The sequence below is a fragment of the Mytilus galloprovincialis genome, chromosome 14 (genome assembly GCF_965363235.1).
Source record: "Mytilus galloprovincialis chromosome 14, xbMytGall1.hap1.1, whole genome shotgun sequence".
Lineage (NCBI taxonomy): Eukaryota > Metazoa > Mollusca > Bivalvia > Mytilida > Mytilidae > Mytilus > Mytilus galloprovincialis.
The window spans coordinates 22,621,676-22,643,705 of NC_134851.1; the positions used below are offsets into that span (position 1 = coordinate 22,621,676).

Below are 22,030 nucleotides of genomic sequence, written 5' to 3' on the forward strand. Positions count from 1 at the left end.
ACTACATATACCGTTCAAATGACAACATAATTTGACAGAATAGAGTACAAGATAAATGAACACAATTATCCATTATATCATTGCCTCTATTACTATTCTCATTTAGCGTTTGAAACACAGGTCTTCAAAATGATTGGGTCAAGGGAAGGGTATCCCGACTACATGTTATCGAATTTGACGTTCATTCTGCTGTGTTTCCAATTGAAATAATTTTTTTTTAAATCCAAATATGTAGATGTTTGGGTATAATTATTCAAGTTGGTAATTTAATAAAAATGTTCTGTAATTACAACAGTTAAGGTCTAGCAGATCATGCATCAACTTAATGTTCATCCATATGTATTAATTTGATGAAATCCGAAACAGACGTACTTTTTTCATCGAATGTATGCAGGCGTTTTAATAATGATTAATTAATTATGAACGAGCAATGTGCAAACCAATCGATTTCAACGGCCTTGCAAAGTACGCATTGGTGTTTCGAGTCTGTTTGTGAGGATTTGCATTTACACTTTCTACATTTACATGTTACTCAGTATTCCACACAAATAGGGTTCAGTAGAAATGGTACTACAAATGTTATCACCTACCTTTGAAAATCATCAGTTGAAAATCATCAGTGTCGTGTATAATTTAGGTATTTAAAAAAAAACACACGTCTTTGAAAGTTCAGTTATATGTCCAATAATATGTAAAGCAAGATGTGGGGTGAGTGCATCCACGTCTCAATTTATAAAAGCCTTGGCTCACACCGAGCGGCAAGCCATAAAGGGCCCAAAAATTACTTGTGTAAAACCATTCAAATGGAAAAATAACAACGGTTTAATCTATATAAAAAACGAGAAACACATATGAACCACGTGCACATAAACAAACGACAACGACTGAACATCAGATTCCTGACTTAAGACAGGTGCAAACAATTGCAGCGGTATTTAACGTGAAAATGGTAACAAACCTTCACCCTTATCTGCAACAATAGTGTAACATCACAACATAGAAAGACAAACTACAAAATATCAATTGGAAAGGATTAACTCCAATTAAAAAAAACGTAGTAACACAAATTAACACACAATGAAGGAACAAATGATAGACGATACAATGTAAATACAAAATTAATAGAAATAATTATACTGCTGTGAAATGTTAAACATTTTCAAAAAATATCAACTTTGAAAAAACATTTATTATTTAAGGAATGACTGTAATATTTTTTTCTGTCTATGAAGAAATAACATAAAAAATTTGGTGCACACTAAATAACGCGCGTAACGGGTTATTTAAGAGTGTGCACCACATTTTTTATGTTATTTCGAATAGACAGAAAAAATATTACAGTCATTTCTTATAATTTAATTCTAACTTCCATTTTAAATCGTAGAAAACCATGAAAAAACGTTGATGACGTCACGGTCACATGACTAAATTATGTCTATGGGCTCATAACAAAATAACGTCAGCCAATCAGAAGTCGCGTTACATCCAAAATTAAATTATACAAAGGTAAATAAAAATTAAATTGTGTTGTTGAGTATACTTCTTCTTCTGTCTGTAAAATCTTCCGTTTAGCTATACCAATATATTTATTGTATATCAATAAAACTAATTTAAAGATATGATAATTTTCAAATATCGATAAAGGAAATTTTGAAATATGAGATGTAAAGAAAGTATTACCAATCAAAACGCTAGGAGTCGCAGGTAAAAAACTGTTAAGTAAAACCGATAAAACTCCGACTATGTGTTAAAACATCATGCAGTGACATCTCTTTCGTGTATTTGAAAACGAGACAAAATGTATATTATTTTATATGTGATACTCACTATATCTTTAGCATCAGCAGATAACAACAGAAATAGATTTGAAAAGCAGACAAATCAAAAATTAATTTCGAGTAATACAACATTATTGATAGATATCATACCATCATCAGTTGAATGTGCGTGTGTGTGTTCTATGGTACAACAGTGTTGTTCTACAAGCTATGAAACGGCATCTGGACGCTGCATTTTAGATACCCGCGCTAAACCAGAAACAGAGACAACTGACAATTCAAACATAATGGTGAAGATTCCAGGTATTTCAAAGCCTTTTTCAACTTTAGATATGTTGCTCTATTCAAATATATGCATACATGTGTTTAATATTTATTAGGGATGTCAGAATATCTGCAATGTAATACTCGGATACTCAATCAAGATACTCGAGTACTCGCTAGTACTCGGATGAATCTTAAACGTCTATTAAGTTTAGATTTTACGTCTGATGCAGTATACCTTTTATAGACATAAAACAAACGTACTACAAACACAGCTTGGTCCTCTGTTTTTTGAGGTAATTAAACAATAATTTACAGACCGCCGTTTCTACAAATAACCTATCAAAATAGCAATTATTGTTTGTGTATGATTTCATGAACCCAATTCAAATAAAATCAAAATATATAATGTATATAAAAGCCAAGAAAGTAAACAATATATGTATCATCTGTTCCGGAGGAGATGATATTTTTATGTCCCATTTATGGGCATTATGTTTTCTGGTCTTTGCGTCCGTGCGTCCGTTCGTCCGTCCGTTCATTCGTTCGGTCCGTTGGTTCTTTCGTTTGTTCGCCTGTTCGTCCCGCTTCAGGTTAAAGTTTTTGGTTGAGGTAGTTTTTGATGAAATTGAAATCCAATCAACTTGAAACTGGGTATACATGTTCCTTATGATATGATCTTTCTCATTAGTATGCCAAATTGGAGTTTTAATCCCATTTTCACAGTCCACTGAACATACAAAATGATAATGCGGATGGGGCATCCGTGTACTTGGGTCACATTCTTGTTTATGATACGACTGGTCAATTGATGTGTCAACAACACTATTGGACTTCAAATTACTTTTTCGTCTTGCTCAAACTTACTTTTTTAGATGGGTTTTTTTCTGCACCATCATTTGTCTGATTTTTTTATTTAGCAATTAGTTTGTCAGTTTATTGTCGACTTTTGGGTTAGAATGTTGCTCGCTTACTTTCGCCTATCTTTCAATTGTAAATTAAACAATTATAGTTAAGTTAGTTAAATTAATTTTAATTTACATCTATAACCAATCCCGTTTACATAGAAGTCTTGATTAATAAACAAAGGTATACGTTTTTCGGCTTGTATGTAATTTATGAAAGTGTCGATCCGTGTACAAACACCGTTAAAAATGCCTCTAATCAGTTGTGTAGGGTTCAGCGCAGGTCACGTTGATTTTGTTCTTGTTTAGAAATATGATCTGGTCAACAATTTCAGACGAAGACTGTTTGATTTTCTTTTTTTTTTTGTTACAAGTACATGAAGTGAAGAAAAATATATCAAGAATTACAACAGGCAAACTAAAACTGTACTCGAGTACTCGGCCTTCCTATCGAGTTCCCAAGTACTCGAGTACTCGTTGATATCCCTAATATTTATATATCATTTTTTTTAAATCCTATTTTTAAAAACCCTTGTTTATTCATCATAGTTTTTGAAATACTTAAGTTTCAAAATGCTTACTTTGTAATCTTTGAAATAAAGTTTATATATAAGAGAGAGAATAACATCCAACCAAATTTCAAATCCGGACAACGGATTTTTTTCTTTTCAATATAGGATTAAACGCCGTTTTAAAGAAAGAGTGACTTGGTCCAGTTTATACATCAATACATTCCTTTTAAAGGTGTTTTTTTCCATAAATCTCTTTAAAATTGGAGACACGGAATATATTTTTTCACACCCGTAATCTCTATCGATCACACGTAAATTGTATATTGGTAGCATTAAATTGGACTGGCTCATGAATATATTTGTTGGTTAACGCAAAAGTATGTACTACTTTAAATTTGCAAGCTGATAAATACTAACTACAAAAACTTTTGTATCATTTAAATGAATGTTTTGTGTTTATCATTTAATTTAACGAATAACATGAAGTGAAAATAAATATTTTTAAAGTCGTGAGCCAGATTGTGTTATTGACGCCGCCATATGCATATTGTTTACATTGGTTACAAAAAGAAGTTCGGTCAATGTTGTCTAAAGAAAAAAGAAAATTGTCAAGAATAACTACTAGAAGTCTTTTCGACTAGTCTTTTCAACGTAATCTCCAATATGCAAATCATAAAAGAATTATTAATGTTTTTAAAAGGTCTGTAACTTAATTGCTTGCTAAATTTGCGTTGGTTTGTATTGCCAAAAAAGGAACCCTTTTCTGCTTTTTTTCTGCTCTGTTATTTATATACTACTTATATATTTTAGTCTAATAAAACACTGGTTATTTTAAACAATATAGCCAACATTCTGTATGTAGTATTTTTGAAACATTTGTGAAAGCAACATCAGAGAACAATTAAAAAATATTAATCCCGACGAAGTAAAATTCAAGTAAGGTCCTTCTCATTTGCTGGCTTCTTGTCGCTACCAATGATATGTACTAGTACTCAATAGGGTATTTTAATATCAGTGGTGAACAAAAAAATCACAAAAATCCTGAATTCTGAGGAAAATTTCAAACGGAAAGTTCTAATCAAATGGTAAAATCAAAAGCTCAAACACATCACACAAAAGGATAACAACTGTCATATTCCCCCCTTGGTAAATGCATTTTTCTTATTTAGAAATGGTAGGTTGAACTTGGCTTTACAGCATGCTAAACCTCTTACTTGTATGACAGTCGCTTCAAATTTCTTATATCTAAACCTATGCGTGTACAAAACAAACAGACATTATAGGTAAAAATTTCTAAAAAAGAGATATTGCAGTAAACATTGTTTTATAATCTTTATCACAATAAAAAAAAATATGTAACAAAGAAGCACAAAATGGCATATAGACCAAACATATTAGCAAAATCTTTCTAATTGGTACTTCCTTGATCTATAACAAATCTTTCACATAAGGTATAATACCATCAAATCATAGTATGTCACATCCGGTTACATACGAAAAAGCATAAACAAAATGCAACCTACATGTCATGATAAAGGCAGCAGTAGTATGTCGCTGTTCAAAAAATGTAAATCGATTGAGATAATAACAAATCCAGATTACAATGTAAAACCATGATTTTTCATCCACTTTGATATAGTATGTCCTTTCTGCAGATCAAAGTAACCTTCAACCAAGAGACTGCAGTGACCTTACCCCTTGCACTAGGAGCGGAGTATTTGAAATATACCCGGATGTCACTAACAAGATAGATGTATACTGTGATATGGATACTAATGGCGGTGGATGGACGGTAGATTATATTTATTAAATCAAAAACTTAAAAAAAAGTTATGAACCAATTGAACAAATAGTCAAGTCAAGTCCAGGCAAGAAATCAGATATCCTTATTCTAAATTAAGTAGATCTACTTTAACAAAGAAATGAGGCTTTCAAAACTGATTCATTTAAGAACCAAATTATGGCCATTTTGAAATTTTATGATGAGTTGAAAGTCAAAGCCATATTTTTCCTAAAGTTAACATTATATCTGAATGTTCTTGTCAGTAGCAATGTACTTCTGGTCGTGATCAGCAAATGCTATGTACATGCGTAACAGATGAAACAAAAGCCAAAATAACGACTTTTCCAATGCAACATTCCAGGTAATATTATATATCACTAGTTAACATCACATATAATAGAAGTAAATGAAAGGAAACAATTGCAGCTATATGTTATGCAGAACCTTATTTCACAGTTGTTTATTAATTAAGGAATGACTGTAATATTTTTTCTGTCTATGAAGAAATAACATAAAAAATTATGGTGCACACTGAATAACGCGCGAAGCTGGTTATTTAACAGTGTGCACGATATTGTTTATGTTATTTCGAATAGACAGAAAAAAATATTACAATCATTTCTTATAATTTAATTCTAAATTCCATTTTAAACCGTAGAAAAACAAGAAAAAACGTTGATGACGTCACGGTCACATGACTAAATTATGTTTATGGCCTGATAAAAAAATAACGTCAGCCAATCAGAAGACGCGTTACATCCAAAATTAAATTATTTACAGATACTCGTGTAGCGTGTCTGAAAACTTATGAATAGTCTATGAATTTGGAAATGTAAAAATATCGGAAATGTGAAACCGTCTGTAGACGCTTTATATTTCTCAATAACGGATTAATGGGGAGGGAAGCCGGGGTGTTGAATAATAGATATCCAATAAGCATTTGTAAAATTGCCCCTGTTTTTATGTCAAATATCAGGGGTTTCCTCTCGATTATCAAATATTTTTTTTAAATGTTTTCACTTTCTGCACATATAGACAAATGTCAATCGGATTGCAATAAAGAACATTTGTACCAAATTTTTCGATATTAATCTTGCAACTTTTTTAATTTTGAAACCTTTTGGGATCATCTTAATTACGTTCATGATTGTATTAATTGGGTGTGACGTTATATGCATAACCTACAACTTACCTGGCTGTTCGTGATCGGTATTGGTTTTGTTAAGTAAACTTCTGTCGAACAAAAGGTCAATAACAAATGTAATCTAAGTTACTGATATTCATATATTATAAGTTACGATCATGTTAAATGTTTCTTCCAGACCAGATTGTTACCGTCTTATTGTATCATTTATACGTAAACACATTCATATTATAATTAGTCTGATGATTTTGATTTTTTCTATCTGCTGTTTCTAATTCCGATGCTTTCATAAGCTTGGGGCCAATCAATTGACGCTGTCCAAGGATCTGTCCTTCGACCTATCTTAAGTTAACATATGCACCCACTTACGGCATTGATATACTTTTAATAACTTAAATACATGTGCTACGGTTTTGTACTTCATAGAGTTCAAAAACACATCTCGTGCAAACGAACTACGTGAATTATTTCATTATGGATCACAGGCGATTAGGGTTTGGATACCTTTTAATCTCCGTATTTTTTATTGATTGTTTATAAAGACACTTAGAATAAATATAAGAAATGTCCTGACACGATCCTAAGACCTGTCATAATCCTTAACACGTTTTTTTAAACAGGTTCTTGCTATCTTTAATCAGTGTTTTGATACGTTCAAACTTAACATGATTTCAAATTCAAAAATGTCGCAGTAGTTATCTCATCATATCGAGAAGCGTTTAATACAGTGATTTTGTCATAGTTTAGGTAAATTGAACATGGTTAAGTTAAATAACTTCTCAGAACGATAACTTCAATTCTATTCAAACGAGAAAATAAAAAGCAAGTGAAATGCTTGAATATGTAAAGTTAGTCAAACAATCTACATCAGAAATGTTATTTTTGTGTTTAGCTCAATATTGATAGTTTGTTCGTAAACGCTTGCAGTAAAGCGAAGTTACACAATTTAACAACTGACTAAGAAGAAAAATAAATCTTATTTGGAGAGTCTAATCGGCAAAGTGTACAGTAAACAACATTACTTTTCGGGACTTGTCTTTAAATGCAAAACGTAGTACTGTGAGTGTCTTGTAAAATAATTAGTAATAAATGGGCACTCGCATAATCCCACATACAAAAACATTCTTTTGACAATGATGAGATTTTGTCGAATCATAAGTCTTTTATTGCTTCAAAAAACATTATATTGAACAGCAAATCGGAGAACTTACCTTGTTTGTATTTGATACAAAAGCTACGCAAAATTTCATACCAACAACAGTACATTGCCGACTCTTCTACATGTTCGACGTAAGAAAGGTTCATTATGTTGACAAAGATTATATCCTCAGTTAAAGGAGATCTTAAGAAATACTGTGAGACTTTTTACTCGATTGGTGATATTAACCATATGAGGATTCTAAAATCTGGACAATTTAAAATCTCGATCTTTCTCTGAAATAAGTTTTATCAAAACTTTTGATTTTTGACTCTGTAAACCACCATTCCCAACCAGACATGGGAAAATCGTTATAAGAAATCGTAATTAGTTATAATCGATTAAATTATGCATTGTAATTTTATGTAATCAGTAATCATTCATTATCTGATTACAAATAATGATCCAGGGTTGTCAATAAGATTTAAAGTAGGAGGTTAAGTAATAAAAGTAGCAGGCAACAGTGGCGGACGGCATAGCCGTTCGGCGCGACGAGCTTGCTCGTTGCCCATCACGGCGAGGGGTCTGATTTTTTTTTAAATGGTGCAAAATCCTGCACCCTGGGGGGCTCCTGAACTCTAATTTTGTTCTTCGCAAACACCCTTTTTTAATGATGATAAGGTAAATGAGCAGCAAGATGGTCATATTTTCTATAAAGTTAATCACATATCATCAAGACTTTCAGCTAACAAGTTATTGAAGTTGTTTGCAGATTTTTGAGGAAAATAATGAATGCATGACTCTGTATGACATGGTGATCATTCAGGAAAAGATTTAAATTTGATTTTATTAGTTGAAAATATTTTTAATTTAACTGTAGACATGCAATTATTCAGATAGTTCTAACCCATAGAAAACATTTTTCAGTATTAATAATTTCAAATACTTATCACAATAAATCAAATGATGAATTCAATGGACTGTTGTTTAAAGGCAAAAAGGATGCACTTTGGTGAAATTACAATAATCTAGAATTTAAAATTGATACCATAATTCAGAAGAGCATTAGTTAAGAACCAAACGAAAGGAAAGAAAGAAATCTAAGATCTGCTTAAATGTTGGTATTAAAATGACTTTTTGTGAGTTATTAATTGAAGTCTTATATTTAAGAAAGGAAAAATGGGGTCATCATGGTCATGGGTCAAAATATTTTACCCTGTATCATAGGGAAAAAAACAGATTAAACATCTGACAGAAATTTCAGAGCCTGGTCAAAGTACATCCTTGAATGCATAATGCAAGACTGATTTATGACTCTATTTGAAGCTACCGACAATGACAAAAGTCATGCAGATGAGCTATCTCTACATTTTTTTCTTTCATTTCAAAAGAAAGGCCATGGGACAGGTATACATATGATTTATGATTTATGGTAAAGATAAAGAGTCTGCTGTTAAGAGGCTCTATCACTTGAAAACAAGAAAGTGAAAATCACTTAATGAAAATAATGTGATGTCTGCTTTTACGAGACAAGGCATTGCTCTTTTTTTCATTTCATGGTAGCCTGTAGGACGACGATCATGCAATTTCATGAACATTACCAAGGAGGGTGTCTCAATTATTTGAATGCAAATGTCATAGAACAAACCTTTTTTCACTTTGTTTTTGATTGAAAAAAATCTGAAATTCTTTTCATTTTTCTGACTATGCTATTGACTGGTTACAAAATCTCCTGTTATTATGAATGCATACTTTTCCTGGTTTCAGTACAAAATCTTATAGTACTTTGCAGCGAAATCAACAACCAGCATCTATTTTACCGGAAATTCAATTTTATTAACCAATCAGAAATGCCGTTATATATCTCTCTAGATTGTCCTAGATAGTGACCGACCATCTAAAACTAAAAGTACGATTTATATTTTTTTGACATCAGAAAAACAACCGATGGGAATTTGATTATAAACGACCATTGCAATCGGCAATCGGTTCTCAATGAATACGCTGAATGTAATTGATTACTTAAAGTTATCAAAGTTATTGTAATATAATCGGATACCTTTTAAGTTATTGTCGGCGTTCTCATGAAAACGAACTGTGTAACTCGCCTTGCCAATCACTTCCTATTTTCGTTTTAGTCGGAATTCCTTCAGCCGTTTGTCAAAAAAAACGGAGATCAAAGAAACCAGATCATTTAATTTCACACTCAGATATATTGATGTTCTTTCAATTAGCAATCCAAACTTTTCGGATATTGGTTCCATTAATGTATCCCCCAGAACACGAAATTAAAGAAACGACAGACACCGCTTCCTTCGTTTCCAGTTTAACTCATACATCGAATTGATATGAGCGGTTATTTCAGTACAAGAATTTAAAACAAAAGATACGATTTTGATTTTTTAAATATCAATCCCTCCTCTCAGTAGCAGTATTATGAAAACTTAACCTGCATATTTGATTGATTTCCGAACTAAATTGGTATTCAAGAGCTTGCAGCTGTAACTCAGACTTTGTAAAATGTCACCAGTGTCTGACCAGATAGTTGATGAACCAGGAGGTATTTCAAAGAAGATCTCGTATTTTATTTTTTAAATGAATCGGAAAATACCAAAAGTTTGTTCCTTATATTCCGTCTTAACTTTACAAATAATAAACAATAATACGATTTTTTTTAAGTATTTCAAGAGATTTATATTTTCTTTGATCGTAACTCGTCCTTCATTAACGACAGAAATCAAACAAATGAACCATGTCTAACAACAACAAAAATGATACTTATAAACAAAGCCATGACACCGCATTTTCGATATTCTTAAATTTTGTGCAAGATTATCTTTTTTCGGAATAATTTACGACAGTTTTAGATCAGAACGAAATATGTGATGTAACAAACAGTTAAACAAACCACTGTCCATTAAGTATTATAAACGAATCACAACTTTTAAATGTTGACACACACTGAGTCAATTTATAACCTATCTCATACAATTGTTGATGTAATAACATATTAGCTATACAAAAAGATATCTACTACCTTGATTTATGGTATGAAGTTCCTTTAACAAAATATTAAAATTGTTATATGTTGGAATTGTTTGTCATCAAAACACTAAACACAGTCATGTCTTACATAACTAAACTATGACAAAACCACTGTATTATCCACTCCCCGGTATGACGAGGTTACTTACTACCTGTGAATGTTATTATCAGGAATACCTGGGGACGGTTATTAAGATATTGCAGTATTTTTGTTTTGAGACAAAAGATGTAATTACTCATTCGTTAATATATTTTAAGATCATACAGCGACGCGTCGACAGTTCCGTTGATTTCTACAGATACTGGAGTGACTACAAGAATGGCTTTGGAAGTGTTTCCGGAAACCACTGGCTTGGTGAGTATCAGTATTGAATGATTCGGGAATAAAACAGATGCGGCATAAATACAACGTACGTAAAAAGTACAAAAAAATATCCCAGACAAGAACCATGATAAGTACATACAGGATGTGACGGGGTCAAACATGTTTATGAGGGTTTAGTCATCCCCCTAATAACCTGGGACAGTGATATGACAGCTTATAGTACAACAATGAAAATACTATAATATAAATAGATGGATACAATGCAGAAATACATCGTATAAAGACACACAACGGCCGTAGAAGGGTATTTATGTAATTTCATCGATAAAAATACTCAAATTACAGATCTTAAAGAACTCACAGTCACAGTTCTGACAGCCAGTTTAACACCAATTAGAACTATTAAAAACAATCATTGCCAAACATATTTCTTTTTACAAATTATTGAGACAATTATCCAACAAAGTTTTTAAAAAAAGAAGTAGATGTAAGTAGTTATTGGCAACCATACGGCCTTCAATGATAAAAGAAATAATATGAACCTCGGTGGCCGAGTGATCTAAGTAGTTACTACTGAAATCACAAGCCAGTCAACGCGTATGCGAGTGCACTCAATTCCAATCTTTATTGACAAGGATTGTCAGTTTTCCTATCCGGTTTCTTCTACCAATGAAAACTGGCCACCACGAAATAACATAAATGCAGTGCTTAAAAGTGGCGTTAAAACACCAAAAATCACAAATCAATGATAAGAACACCCTATACCGTGAAGTCGAATATAAAAGGTCCCAACAAGCAAAATATGAATGAACCAATTGTATTCAGAAAACCAACGTTCATGTACTATTTTAAAACAAAACAATGTACGAAATATAAATAAGCCAGACAAGAACCCTGACAGAAACATACAGCATGTGGCGGGATTAAACATGCTTCTAAAAATAAAAAAATTAAAAGTTTAGTCCTCCCCTTATATGGGACAATGATAAGATAGCTTAAAGTGCAACAATATATCAACTATGAAATGAAACGAAGGGGCTAAACTCATCAGACATTGTTCGATCGATACAAAGCAGAAAAAAACATCAAATAAAAACACCCCACGGCCGCAGAAGAGTATCCTAGCAATTAAAAGACGAATAGTACAGGTCTAAAGGTACTTATAGTCACAGTTACTGACAGTTCAAAGCCAATAAGAACTAATAAAAGTAATCATGAATCTTATAGTTAAATATCAATCAGTACACATCCAGCATCAAAGACGTATTTATCAGGCAGAGAAAACATGCTCTAGTACAATGCCAAAATATATGTATCGACAGATTGTAGTTCCGTGATAGTGATTTACCGCTAATCAAAAGTTTAGATCGATTGAAAGAAAACAAATATGGGTTACAAAATAAAATCGAGGGAAAAATGTTTCAAGAAAAAATGGTAGGTTACAATAACCCTTTCGAAAAAAAGAGTTTTTAATTACATTAGGAGTTTTAAAATTTCGTTAAGTACTTGACAATTACATGTATTTATTAGCATCTGCTCAAATGTTTGATTGTTCTACCCTGTTACCATTTGTTCATAATCTTATAAAAAAAAATCACACAACTGATGAAATGGGCATGTAAAACGACAGAATGTTCAAACTCTTTTAGTTATTTTAAATAACTGCGAGTAAAACGAACTCTGTCAATTGACCTGCTTTGATATGATACATGTACCTTCTCTTGAATTTTAAATAGATTACATTTTTTCGGTTACGAGACTCTCTGTGTCGTCACGTTGTCAAAATTACAATAGGGACTAACTGTGTTCCACATGTTGCGGACCTGTTTCTGTAATGCCATGAGTTTAATTTTTGTTTACAGCTGAGACCCATGGGAACAACATTTGATACAACAATTTACTAACACTTTTATACATTTGAATGATATATTGCACGGTGGGTTAGGTTGTCCTGCGAGAGAACGTTCTATGCTGGTAATTTGGTCCTGACGGGTGATGGTGGGTCCTGATTCTGTGCTGGTGTGTTTGTTTACATTGTATCAGAACGGCAAAACAACAACTGTTTTGTTGCTTAATTTTTCTCTGATACGTCATAAGTACCATGCAAAGAATATTACAACAATTTGTTTTTGCAAAAGTCGTGCAAATTCGCAAAACGAAATTGTCCTGACGATGTGCTGGTGATTAGAAAAAATGTCCTGATACTGTGCTGGTGGGTCCTGGTTCTGTGCCTTCATACTTTAGTTAAAAGTGGCAAATATTCAAGATCATTGATGCTTAAAGTCATAAGAAAGCTCAAACTAAAACAAATTATACATATGCTTTTTCATAATTCAATGAATAGTTTTCATTATAAAACTTATGTACATATTCTTTTTTCTGAAGAAAATTATTTAATTCGTTCATATTTAGAAGAAGTTTACTTTATTTTAAAAAAGTTGGCGGGGAGGGGGCGGGTGCTCAGAGATTAAGATCAATATTCTATCTTATCATGTATATTTTTTTCAGTTGAATTTATGCTTGTGCATATTAAAAATCAAGAAGTGTTTTGTCATGTGCCTTTATTTCAAAACATTAAAATATATTGTAGCTTCATATCAAAAATTGAGTACAGTGGAGATCACTTCTAACCTCTCATTAAATCTGTCAGAATCTGTCAAGAGATCTGTTCTAGGACAGTACGTAGAACTGTCAGCCTGACACCTTTTAGTCAGTTCTAGCTAGAACAGTTCTAACCTAGAACTGATTTGGTCAGTTCTACCTAGAACTGATTTGGACAGTTCTACCTAGAACTGATCCTGACAGTTCTACCCTAGAACAGTTTTAGACAGTTCTACCTAGAACTGACCAAATATTTGGTCAGTTCTACTTCTAGAACAGTTCTACGGATAGAATTGATTACAAATTCTACGGCTAGAATTGATTTATAAATTCTACGGCTAAAATTGATTGATAAATTCTACGGCTAGAATTGATTTATAAGTCTTAAGATCTCTGTCTAAATATAAAGGCTTCGGCAAAATAGCGATTAATATTATAAAGAGTTTTGCTATTTTGTCGGTTTTATTTCAGATTTTAATCGACAAGAGAACATGTTTGAATCGTAAACATATGTGATATCTGTTTACGAGTAGTTTTCATACCTGGGACGGACCTGTTTAACAAAAATCTTTTGACTGCATCAATCTAAACTGACATTATTTGCTCTTTCTTTCTGCAAATCTATATAGCTGCACAGTAATTCAGTTATAATTTTAGGTAAAGAGGGACTGTAACATACAAGTTACAGCAATATTGGAAAACAATGACCACAAAATTTTGTTCGCATCAATTTATAGTGCCAGCATGTGTTCTTTTTATTCAAAATATTGAATCGTAAACAAATATCATTAGTTTTCATACTTCAGACTGAGCCGTGTAATTAAATCTTTTGACCGCATCAACCAAAACTGACCATATTTGCTTTTTTATGTAAATCTATATAGCTGCACAGTTATTCAGTTATAATTTTAGGTCAAGAGGGACTGTAGTATATAAATAACTGCAATATTGGAAATCAATGACCACAATTATTTTTCTCGCATCAATTGAAAGTGCCAGCATTTCCTGTTTTTATTCAAAATATCGCATCAGAAACAAATATCAGTTACTGTAGTTTTCATACCTCAGACTGACTCATGTAACAAAATTATTTGTCTGCATCAATCAAAACTGACCATATTTGACAGCATCAACTAAAACTAACCATATTTGACCGCATCAACCAAAACTGACCATATTTGCTCTTTTTTATGTAACTCTTATAGTCGCATAGTAAATCTGTAATATTTTTATGTAAGGATGGATTGTATAATACAAATGATAGAAATATTGGAACACAATGCTACCTAATTTCGTTTGCATCAATTTAGAGTGCCAGCATGTCCTCTTTTTATTCAAAATATTGCATCATAAACAAATATCAGTAGTTTTCATACCTCAGACTGACTGGTACATAACAAAATTATTTTTCCTCATCAACCAAAACTGAACATATTTGCACTTTATTATGTACATGATGTAAATCTTAATAGCCGCAAACTAAATCACTTATATTTTTATATCAGGATGGTTTGTTTAATATAAATGAAAGCAATATTCATGATATTGGAAAACAATGACTTCAAAAATATGGTCGCATCAGTTTATAGTGCCAGCATGTCCTCTTTTTATTCAAAATTTTGAATCTTAAACAAATTTCAGTAGTTTTAATATCTCAGACTGACTCATATAACAAAATTATTTGTCCGCATCAACCAAAACTCACCATATTTGGCAGCATCAACCAAAACTGACCATATTTGCACTTTATTATGTAAATCTTAATATATAAATGTATATATAGCCGCATAAATAGTACATGTAGTAAATCTCTAATAGTTACATATCACAATGGATTGTATAATTCGACTGACAGCAATATTGGAACACCAATGAACACATTGACTACAAAAAAATTCCACACCAATTAAGACTACCAGCATATGATGTCCTCTTTTTATTCAAAATATTGAATCGTAAACAAATTTCAGTAGTTTCGATATATCAGACTGAGTCGTTTTAACAAAATTATTTGACCGCATCAACCAAAACTGAACATATTTACACTTTATCATGTAAATATATATGGCCTCATTGTAAACCAATAATATTTCTATGTCAGGACGGATCGTATGATAAAGATGACACCAACTTTTTTAACCCCGCCACATTATTTATGTATGTGCCTGTACCAAGTCAGGAGCCTGTAATTCAGTGGTTGTCCTTTGTTTATGTGTTACATATTTGTTTTTCGTTCATTTTTTTATAATAAGGCCTTTGTTTTCTCGTTTGAATTGTTTTTACATTGTCATATCGGGGCCTTTTATAGCTAACTATGCAGTATGGGTTTTGCTCATTGTTGAAGGCCGTACGGCGACCTATAGATGTATAGTTGTTAATGTGCGTGTCATTTTGGTCTCATTATTAATGGATTATTTGTCTCATTTGTCTCATTGGCAATCATACCACATCTTCTTTTTTATATTTGGACACAATGTATACCATATCTAAAAAATTTGTCCACATCAATTTAGCGTACCATTATTTCTTCTCTGTATCCATAATAATGAACCGTCACTAAAGTGACTTTTTAAGTCAGTAGTTCGGGATGGGTTTTTTTTAAACAAAACTATTTAACGGCATCATCCAACACTCACATGACTGATTCATATACTTTATTTTAAAATGAAAAGTACATGAATGAGAAGTTTTCTTCTTGGAATATTATACTGTTAATATAATTTGAAGAAGGCAAAGACAAATGATTGATTTTGTTTGTAGCTTAACGTCCAGAGGCAAAATTTTCATTCATGTTCAGATCGAGTATATTTTTCTGACGTTCCAGACTCCCAGTTATCATTTATAATCGTTATAGATAAGTCTGGCTAAATTGACGAGATGGTGCAAATGTACATACGTAGTTTTTTACGTTATACAACCGTGACTTTTTTCATTAATATCCCATAATTCATCCACTGTACAATTTTCGATTGAACATTTGTCAAAACAGATTCTTAAATCATGAATGTAAATCCAAGGCAAACAAGGTAAATGACGATTAAAATTCCATGAATAAATGAGTTATTTTTAGGAAGAGACTGTTAAAAACGGGGAACGAAGCAACGTAAACCACGATGTTTATATATGCAATCTTATATAAATATTTCTCCGATGAGTTGGATAACCTTTCTAGCCACTTCGATATTTGTACATGTGACGTTTGATCAGTAAAAAATACAGAAAATCTGCTATTATATAGCAAGGATTTGTATAGTAAGCAAATCCTTGTATATAGTAAAGTAATTGGAACTGATTCGTTTTCTTCTAAATTTTGAAGTACCCTTACTGCAGTGACGTCATTTAGAACTGTTCTACAGTCCTGACTGATTTAGTCAGTTCTGCTGACAGTTCTACGGTTAGAACTGATTTGGGCAGTTCTACCTAGAACAGTTTTAGACAGTTCTACCCTAGAACTGATCCTGACAGTTCTACCTAGAACTGATCCTGACAATTCTACCTAGAACTGATTTAGTCAGTTCTACCTAGAACTGATTCTGACAGTTCTACTTAAAACAGTTCTAGGGTAGAACTGTTCTAGGACAGGTTAGAACAGTTGTATGACAGATTATTCTGACAGTTCTAATGAGAGGTTAGAAGTGATCTCCACTGCATAAACAAGTATATAAGATGCAAAACAATCTTTAATTATACACCCACATTTAACTTTTAAAAGCCATAAAAGATAAAAACAATCGAAATCTACACACTTTACAAAACTGGTATGACCACTGTCTGATAAAATGTATTCGAGTGTTTAGTTTATTTCGCAAAAGTTCAAGCAGTTAGAGCAAAACTTACCGAGTAAAAACATTAAAAGTGCCAATGTCTATCTACCTTGCACTTTTCAGAAAATTCAGATCAGATAACAAAACTTGGTCCAGCAACATTTATAAGCAATATAAGATTTTGACCCACACAGTTTCCATTCAGCACAAATATTCTAGTTACAATGAATAATTTTGAATGCGAAAATACCAGTTGCAGCCTTTAGTTTGTTTATTTATTATATATGCATATGAATAAAATCATGAAAGACAACAGGATCACCAGGGTGTCAAGTCCATTTCATCAGAAATAAATAATAACCATAGATCTAGAAATCGACAGATAATCATGACATTTAAAGAAAAATCTCTCTTGTATTCAAAGTTTTGCAGTCTTCTTTTGCCTAAACAAATTGACTCACACAATGAATATATCACAATACCAATAAAGGAGGAAAGGGGGAGGGGTTGGTTGGGTCAGTGGATTGGTGGAGTGGTGTGTGGAGCTCAAACATACATGTTAAAGAGTATGCGGTATGGACTTTGTTCATTAGTGAAGGCCATAAATCGCCAATAGTAGTTAATTTGTATGTCATTTGGTCTTTTTGTTCAGAGTTGTCTTATTGACAATCATACCACATCTTCTTTTTTTATATGTTAAGCACTGTCAAGAGTTACCAAGACAAGTGGTTGTCGATGGTTGCTGTCTGTCATATTTGTATTTTGTTAAATGGTTTTTGCTTGTTGTTGAAGTTCATACTTTGAATTACAATTGTTCACATCTTGTTCCATTCTAGTTGGATTTGTCAGGAATATTTGATAAGCAAGTCAAGGTCGTTTTGTTTTATCCAGTCGAAAACATTTATCTATACAGAAAGAAATTAGAGGTACCAGTAATTAAATTGTCCTACCTCGAATATTTTTAAACTGAAATATACCAGTCAAACCTTCACTGTCGTTATAAATGTCACTTTTAATACTTTAAGCACCTTTTAAAATTGTTTTAGTTAACATATCATATTATGTAGTGAATCATCATTTCAAGGGCATTTAATATCTTAAATAAAACTATTCTAATTATATATATTTTCATCTGATATTGGACGGAAGATGTTGGCCTTTATGTTATATAAGTTACGATTATTTGTAAATGCTTATTTAACAGCCAATTGGATGCACAAAAGTAAAAATATGAATCACAGACCCGATTAAACACAATTATCTGTCCAATTTTAATGATTTTGTAACATTTGTCTCAAATATGACCAGCTGTTTATCTAAAATCGCAGGCATCGTATCAGGACCCACCAGCACAATGACAGGACCCACCAGCACAGTATCAGGACATGAATAAACTGATAAATGCAAAATTTTATAAATTGTACGAGTTTTTCACAAAATAATTTGGTCGTGTGGATTTGGGTATAGAGACTCCAGGAGCATTTTTGTTTATTTTTTCAGTTGTAGATTTTCTGAAAATGAGCATTTTTGTGTTACGCTCACTGAACTAGTTTAGAGGGTCACATTTTTAATGATTTGCCAATGAACCCATCAGAAACAAAATTAAAAAATCTTAACTGTATCCTTCCATTCTTTATGAGAAAAAACGTCCAAAATCATAATTTTCGTCTTTGTTTACATATTTTCGATAATCACCAGCACCGGTCAGGACCGAATCACCAGCACAGAACGTTTTCTCGCAGGACAACCTTACCCACCGTGGATTGACTCTCACTAATGACGACTTCATTATATATACTAAAAAGACTAACTTATATAAAAACAAAAACTTACAATGAACACCGCTCATTCCTAGAATTTGATATCTATATGTTTTTCGGGAGGGTTGATCCCAAAATTTAATATCAAAGAGACGAGTTATCATTTCCTATTGTTAATTATCAATTTTGAAATGGTGTCGTTCCCTTGTCAACATTTTATGGTGTCAATGTATCTCAACCTGCTCGTTTACAAATGTATGTAGCAACGTATTTGATTTACTTAGATAAATCTGTGTATCACTGACACACTATTATACAAGGGTGTTGCATATCACAACCTATTAAAAAAAAATACTGAAATCTATCATCGGCACACGTACTTTATTCGTAAATTTAAATCAACGTATAGACATTTTTTATACGTTCAATTTTAAGGCTCGGTAAACATTATCACCGTACAATAAAGGTTGTGCTATTCTGTTGAAAATAAGTTTTCTTTAGCAATACTTGTAAATAGTATCTATGTATCTATCGAAGAATCAGCAAAGGTTTGAATTTAAACTATGTATCTGCCTGAATGATTTACCAGTGAAAACAAAATACCACATTAAATGCATTTGCTGACATAACAAACTAGTTGGGACAAATAAACACCGTACACGATGCCAAAGGAACAACACCGACCAAATAGGGGGAAATTACCAATAGGGATTAAAAAAATCATCCCTTTTGTCAAATACATTTTTATAGAGTTTCTGGTGAAATAGGAAATATTTGATTTATTTAAAGTTAGTTAATCTGGGCAAACTATTCCGAGAATTCTTATTTATTGAATGAAAAGATCAAGACAAGGGTAAATGTTGTAAAATGTATCAATTAGATTGAACTTAAATCTTTACCGAGTTTGGCAATAACAGTAAATTTAAAGGAACAAGTCTGATATTACAGAGGCACAATTGGTGCCAATAGGTCCGAGTACAATGTTATTTCGTAGTGCATTTCTTTAAGACAATCAATATAGATTAAAACAATCTCCCACATGCGCTTTTTCAATAATATTGTTACAGTGTGTTATACTATTTTGGGGTAAAATTATAACAAAATCATAGAAAACTTCATCGGCTTTAACTCAAAATATGGTCAATTTTTTGTTAAGGGGGTCATGAAATCTTTTGACAGCTTCCAAAGTACTAACTTTTAATCTTTTTTCAGCTGGACCAAATCACTACAGTAACTTTACTTTAAAGTTCATGACTCATTTTTTATAGTGTAATTTGATCCCCTTACTTGAAGCATAAAACATGAAGAAATAAATTTGAAAGGGGTGTAAAACAAATGGCAAGCAACACACTGTCCAAACTAAGAACTATACTCCTGGACAATGAAAATTTAGGGACAATAACTGTTTGCTTGAATAAATAGGAATACCTTTAACCTACCGACAAACTATCAAATTGTACCATCAAAAGCACGTTATTTATTTGAAACATCGAAAGAATTGTGTAAAGTCAAAAAATGGATTATTCCAGGTTTTTTATGGTTTTTTATCCAAACTAACTGCTACATATCATTGAAATATGTCCCCATATTTGTTTGTTTATTACAACTAAGAAAACAAATATCAACTGGGTTTGTGTTTTTTCTCGACTAAAAATAGCGTTTCCTATATTAGAATTGTTTCATTATCAGAGTCACAGTCTCAACGTTGAATTTGCTTCAAATTTCAGAAATTTCATCATTCAAAGCATTTTGTGTAATCTTTTTACACTAATATGATTATCCTTATAATATCTTTTTTTAGGTAACGACAAGTTAAATATTTTAACGACATCAAGAAACTATGTCGTAAGATTTGAAGTGCATGACTTCAATAACGATACTGCTTACGCGGAATATCAATCATTTAAAGTCAACAATGAAGCTTCACAATACAGGGTTACATTTTCTGGATACACGGGCACTGCTGGTAAGTTTTAGTTTCTTGATACTGGTTAATATGGGTTTAAGGTACGTGAATATAAACTCAATATTTACTTCCGACGATTAATATGCAGAAAACACTAGTTTCAGCTGTTGTTAATCTGCTCACAGTATATCCGTTAATCGAGTATGTACATAATTTAAGTTTGGATGAAACGCTTCTGTTGATTGGCTGACAGTGTTTTGTCTCTCGGCTCACTGACATAGGTTTGTCCTGTGACCGTTACGTCATCAGCTTTTTTTCATGACTGACTCCAGCTTTAAATATAATTTGAAGTTAGATCATGAGAAATGACTGCAATATGTTTTCTGTCTAATTGAAATGAATTTTGTAAACATGAAACATGTTTTGTCTCCAAACGATCATCAGTGACGGTCGAATAAAAATGTTTTAAAAAGAACTGTTGGACAGATATATGTCCATCAATTAACTACATGATATTTATTTGCGTTAATTTTTAAGGTAATGCATTTGAAAAGAATAATGGAATGAAATTTACTACAAGAGATCGCGACAACGACCTTCACCAATATCATTGTGGGATGGGACAGCAAGGTGCTTGGTGGTACAGTTCATGCGGACTATCTAGTTTAAATGGCATTTACAAACCAGAGGGAAGCATAGATTCCAAGAGAATATATTGGAAAACTTGGAGACAACCTACATTAAAAGCAACCGAAATGAAAATAAGACCTATCAATTAGAAGATTCGAAAACCTTTTGCTTTTAATTTTGGTCTGCATAAACGTTGTGGCATTTATGAAATGAAGACATCGTGTTGCTTTATAAATATCTGTTAGTGTATTTTCTATTTTCGACTACTTCACTGAAAATACCGAAAACAAAAATTATTAAGATTCATCAATTAGAAAATCTAAAAATGATTCGCGTAGTCAGTTTTTATTTTGCCTGAAATTTATGGCTTTTATTCAATTTAGTAATTGGGTTGCTTTGTGAATATTTTACAGTGTGTTTTCAATGCTAATTAACTTTTACGATGTAAGGCCCTATCAGTGTAAAATATTGATAT

At 32.1% G+C, this 22,030-nt stretch overlaps 1 protein-coding gene across 1 annotated transcript; it reads left to right on the plus strand.

The window, feature by feature from the left end:
• Positions 1-1,860: 1,860 nt before the first annotated feature.
• LOC143059098 (techylectin-5A-like) lies at positions 1,861-21,804 on the plus strand. The gene is made up of 5 exons (XM_076232587.1): positions 1,861-2,081; positions 5,115-5,251; positions 10,828-10,924; positions 20,821-20,985; positions 21,463-21,804. Exons 1-5 carry the CDS (start codon positions 1,961-1,963, stop codon positions 21,702-21,704), a joined length of 762 nt encoding a protein of 253 aa, XP_076088702.1. The 5' UTR covers positions 1,861-1,960; the 3' UTR covers positions 21,705-21,804.
• Positions 21,805-22,030: the final 226 nt, after the last annotated feature.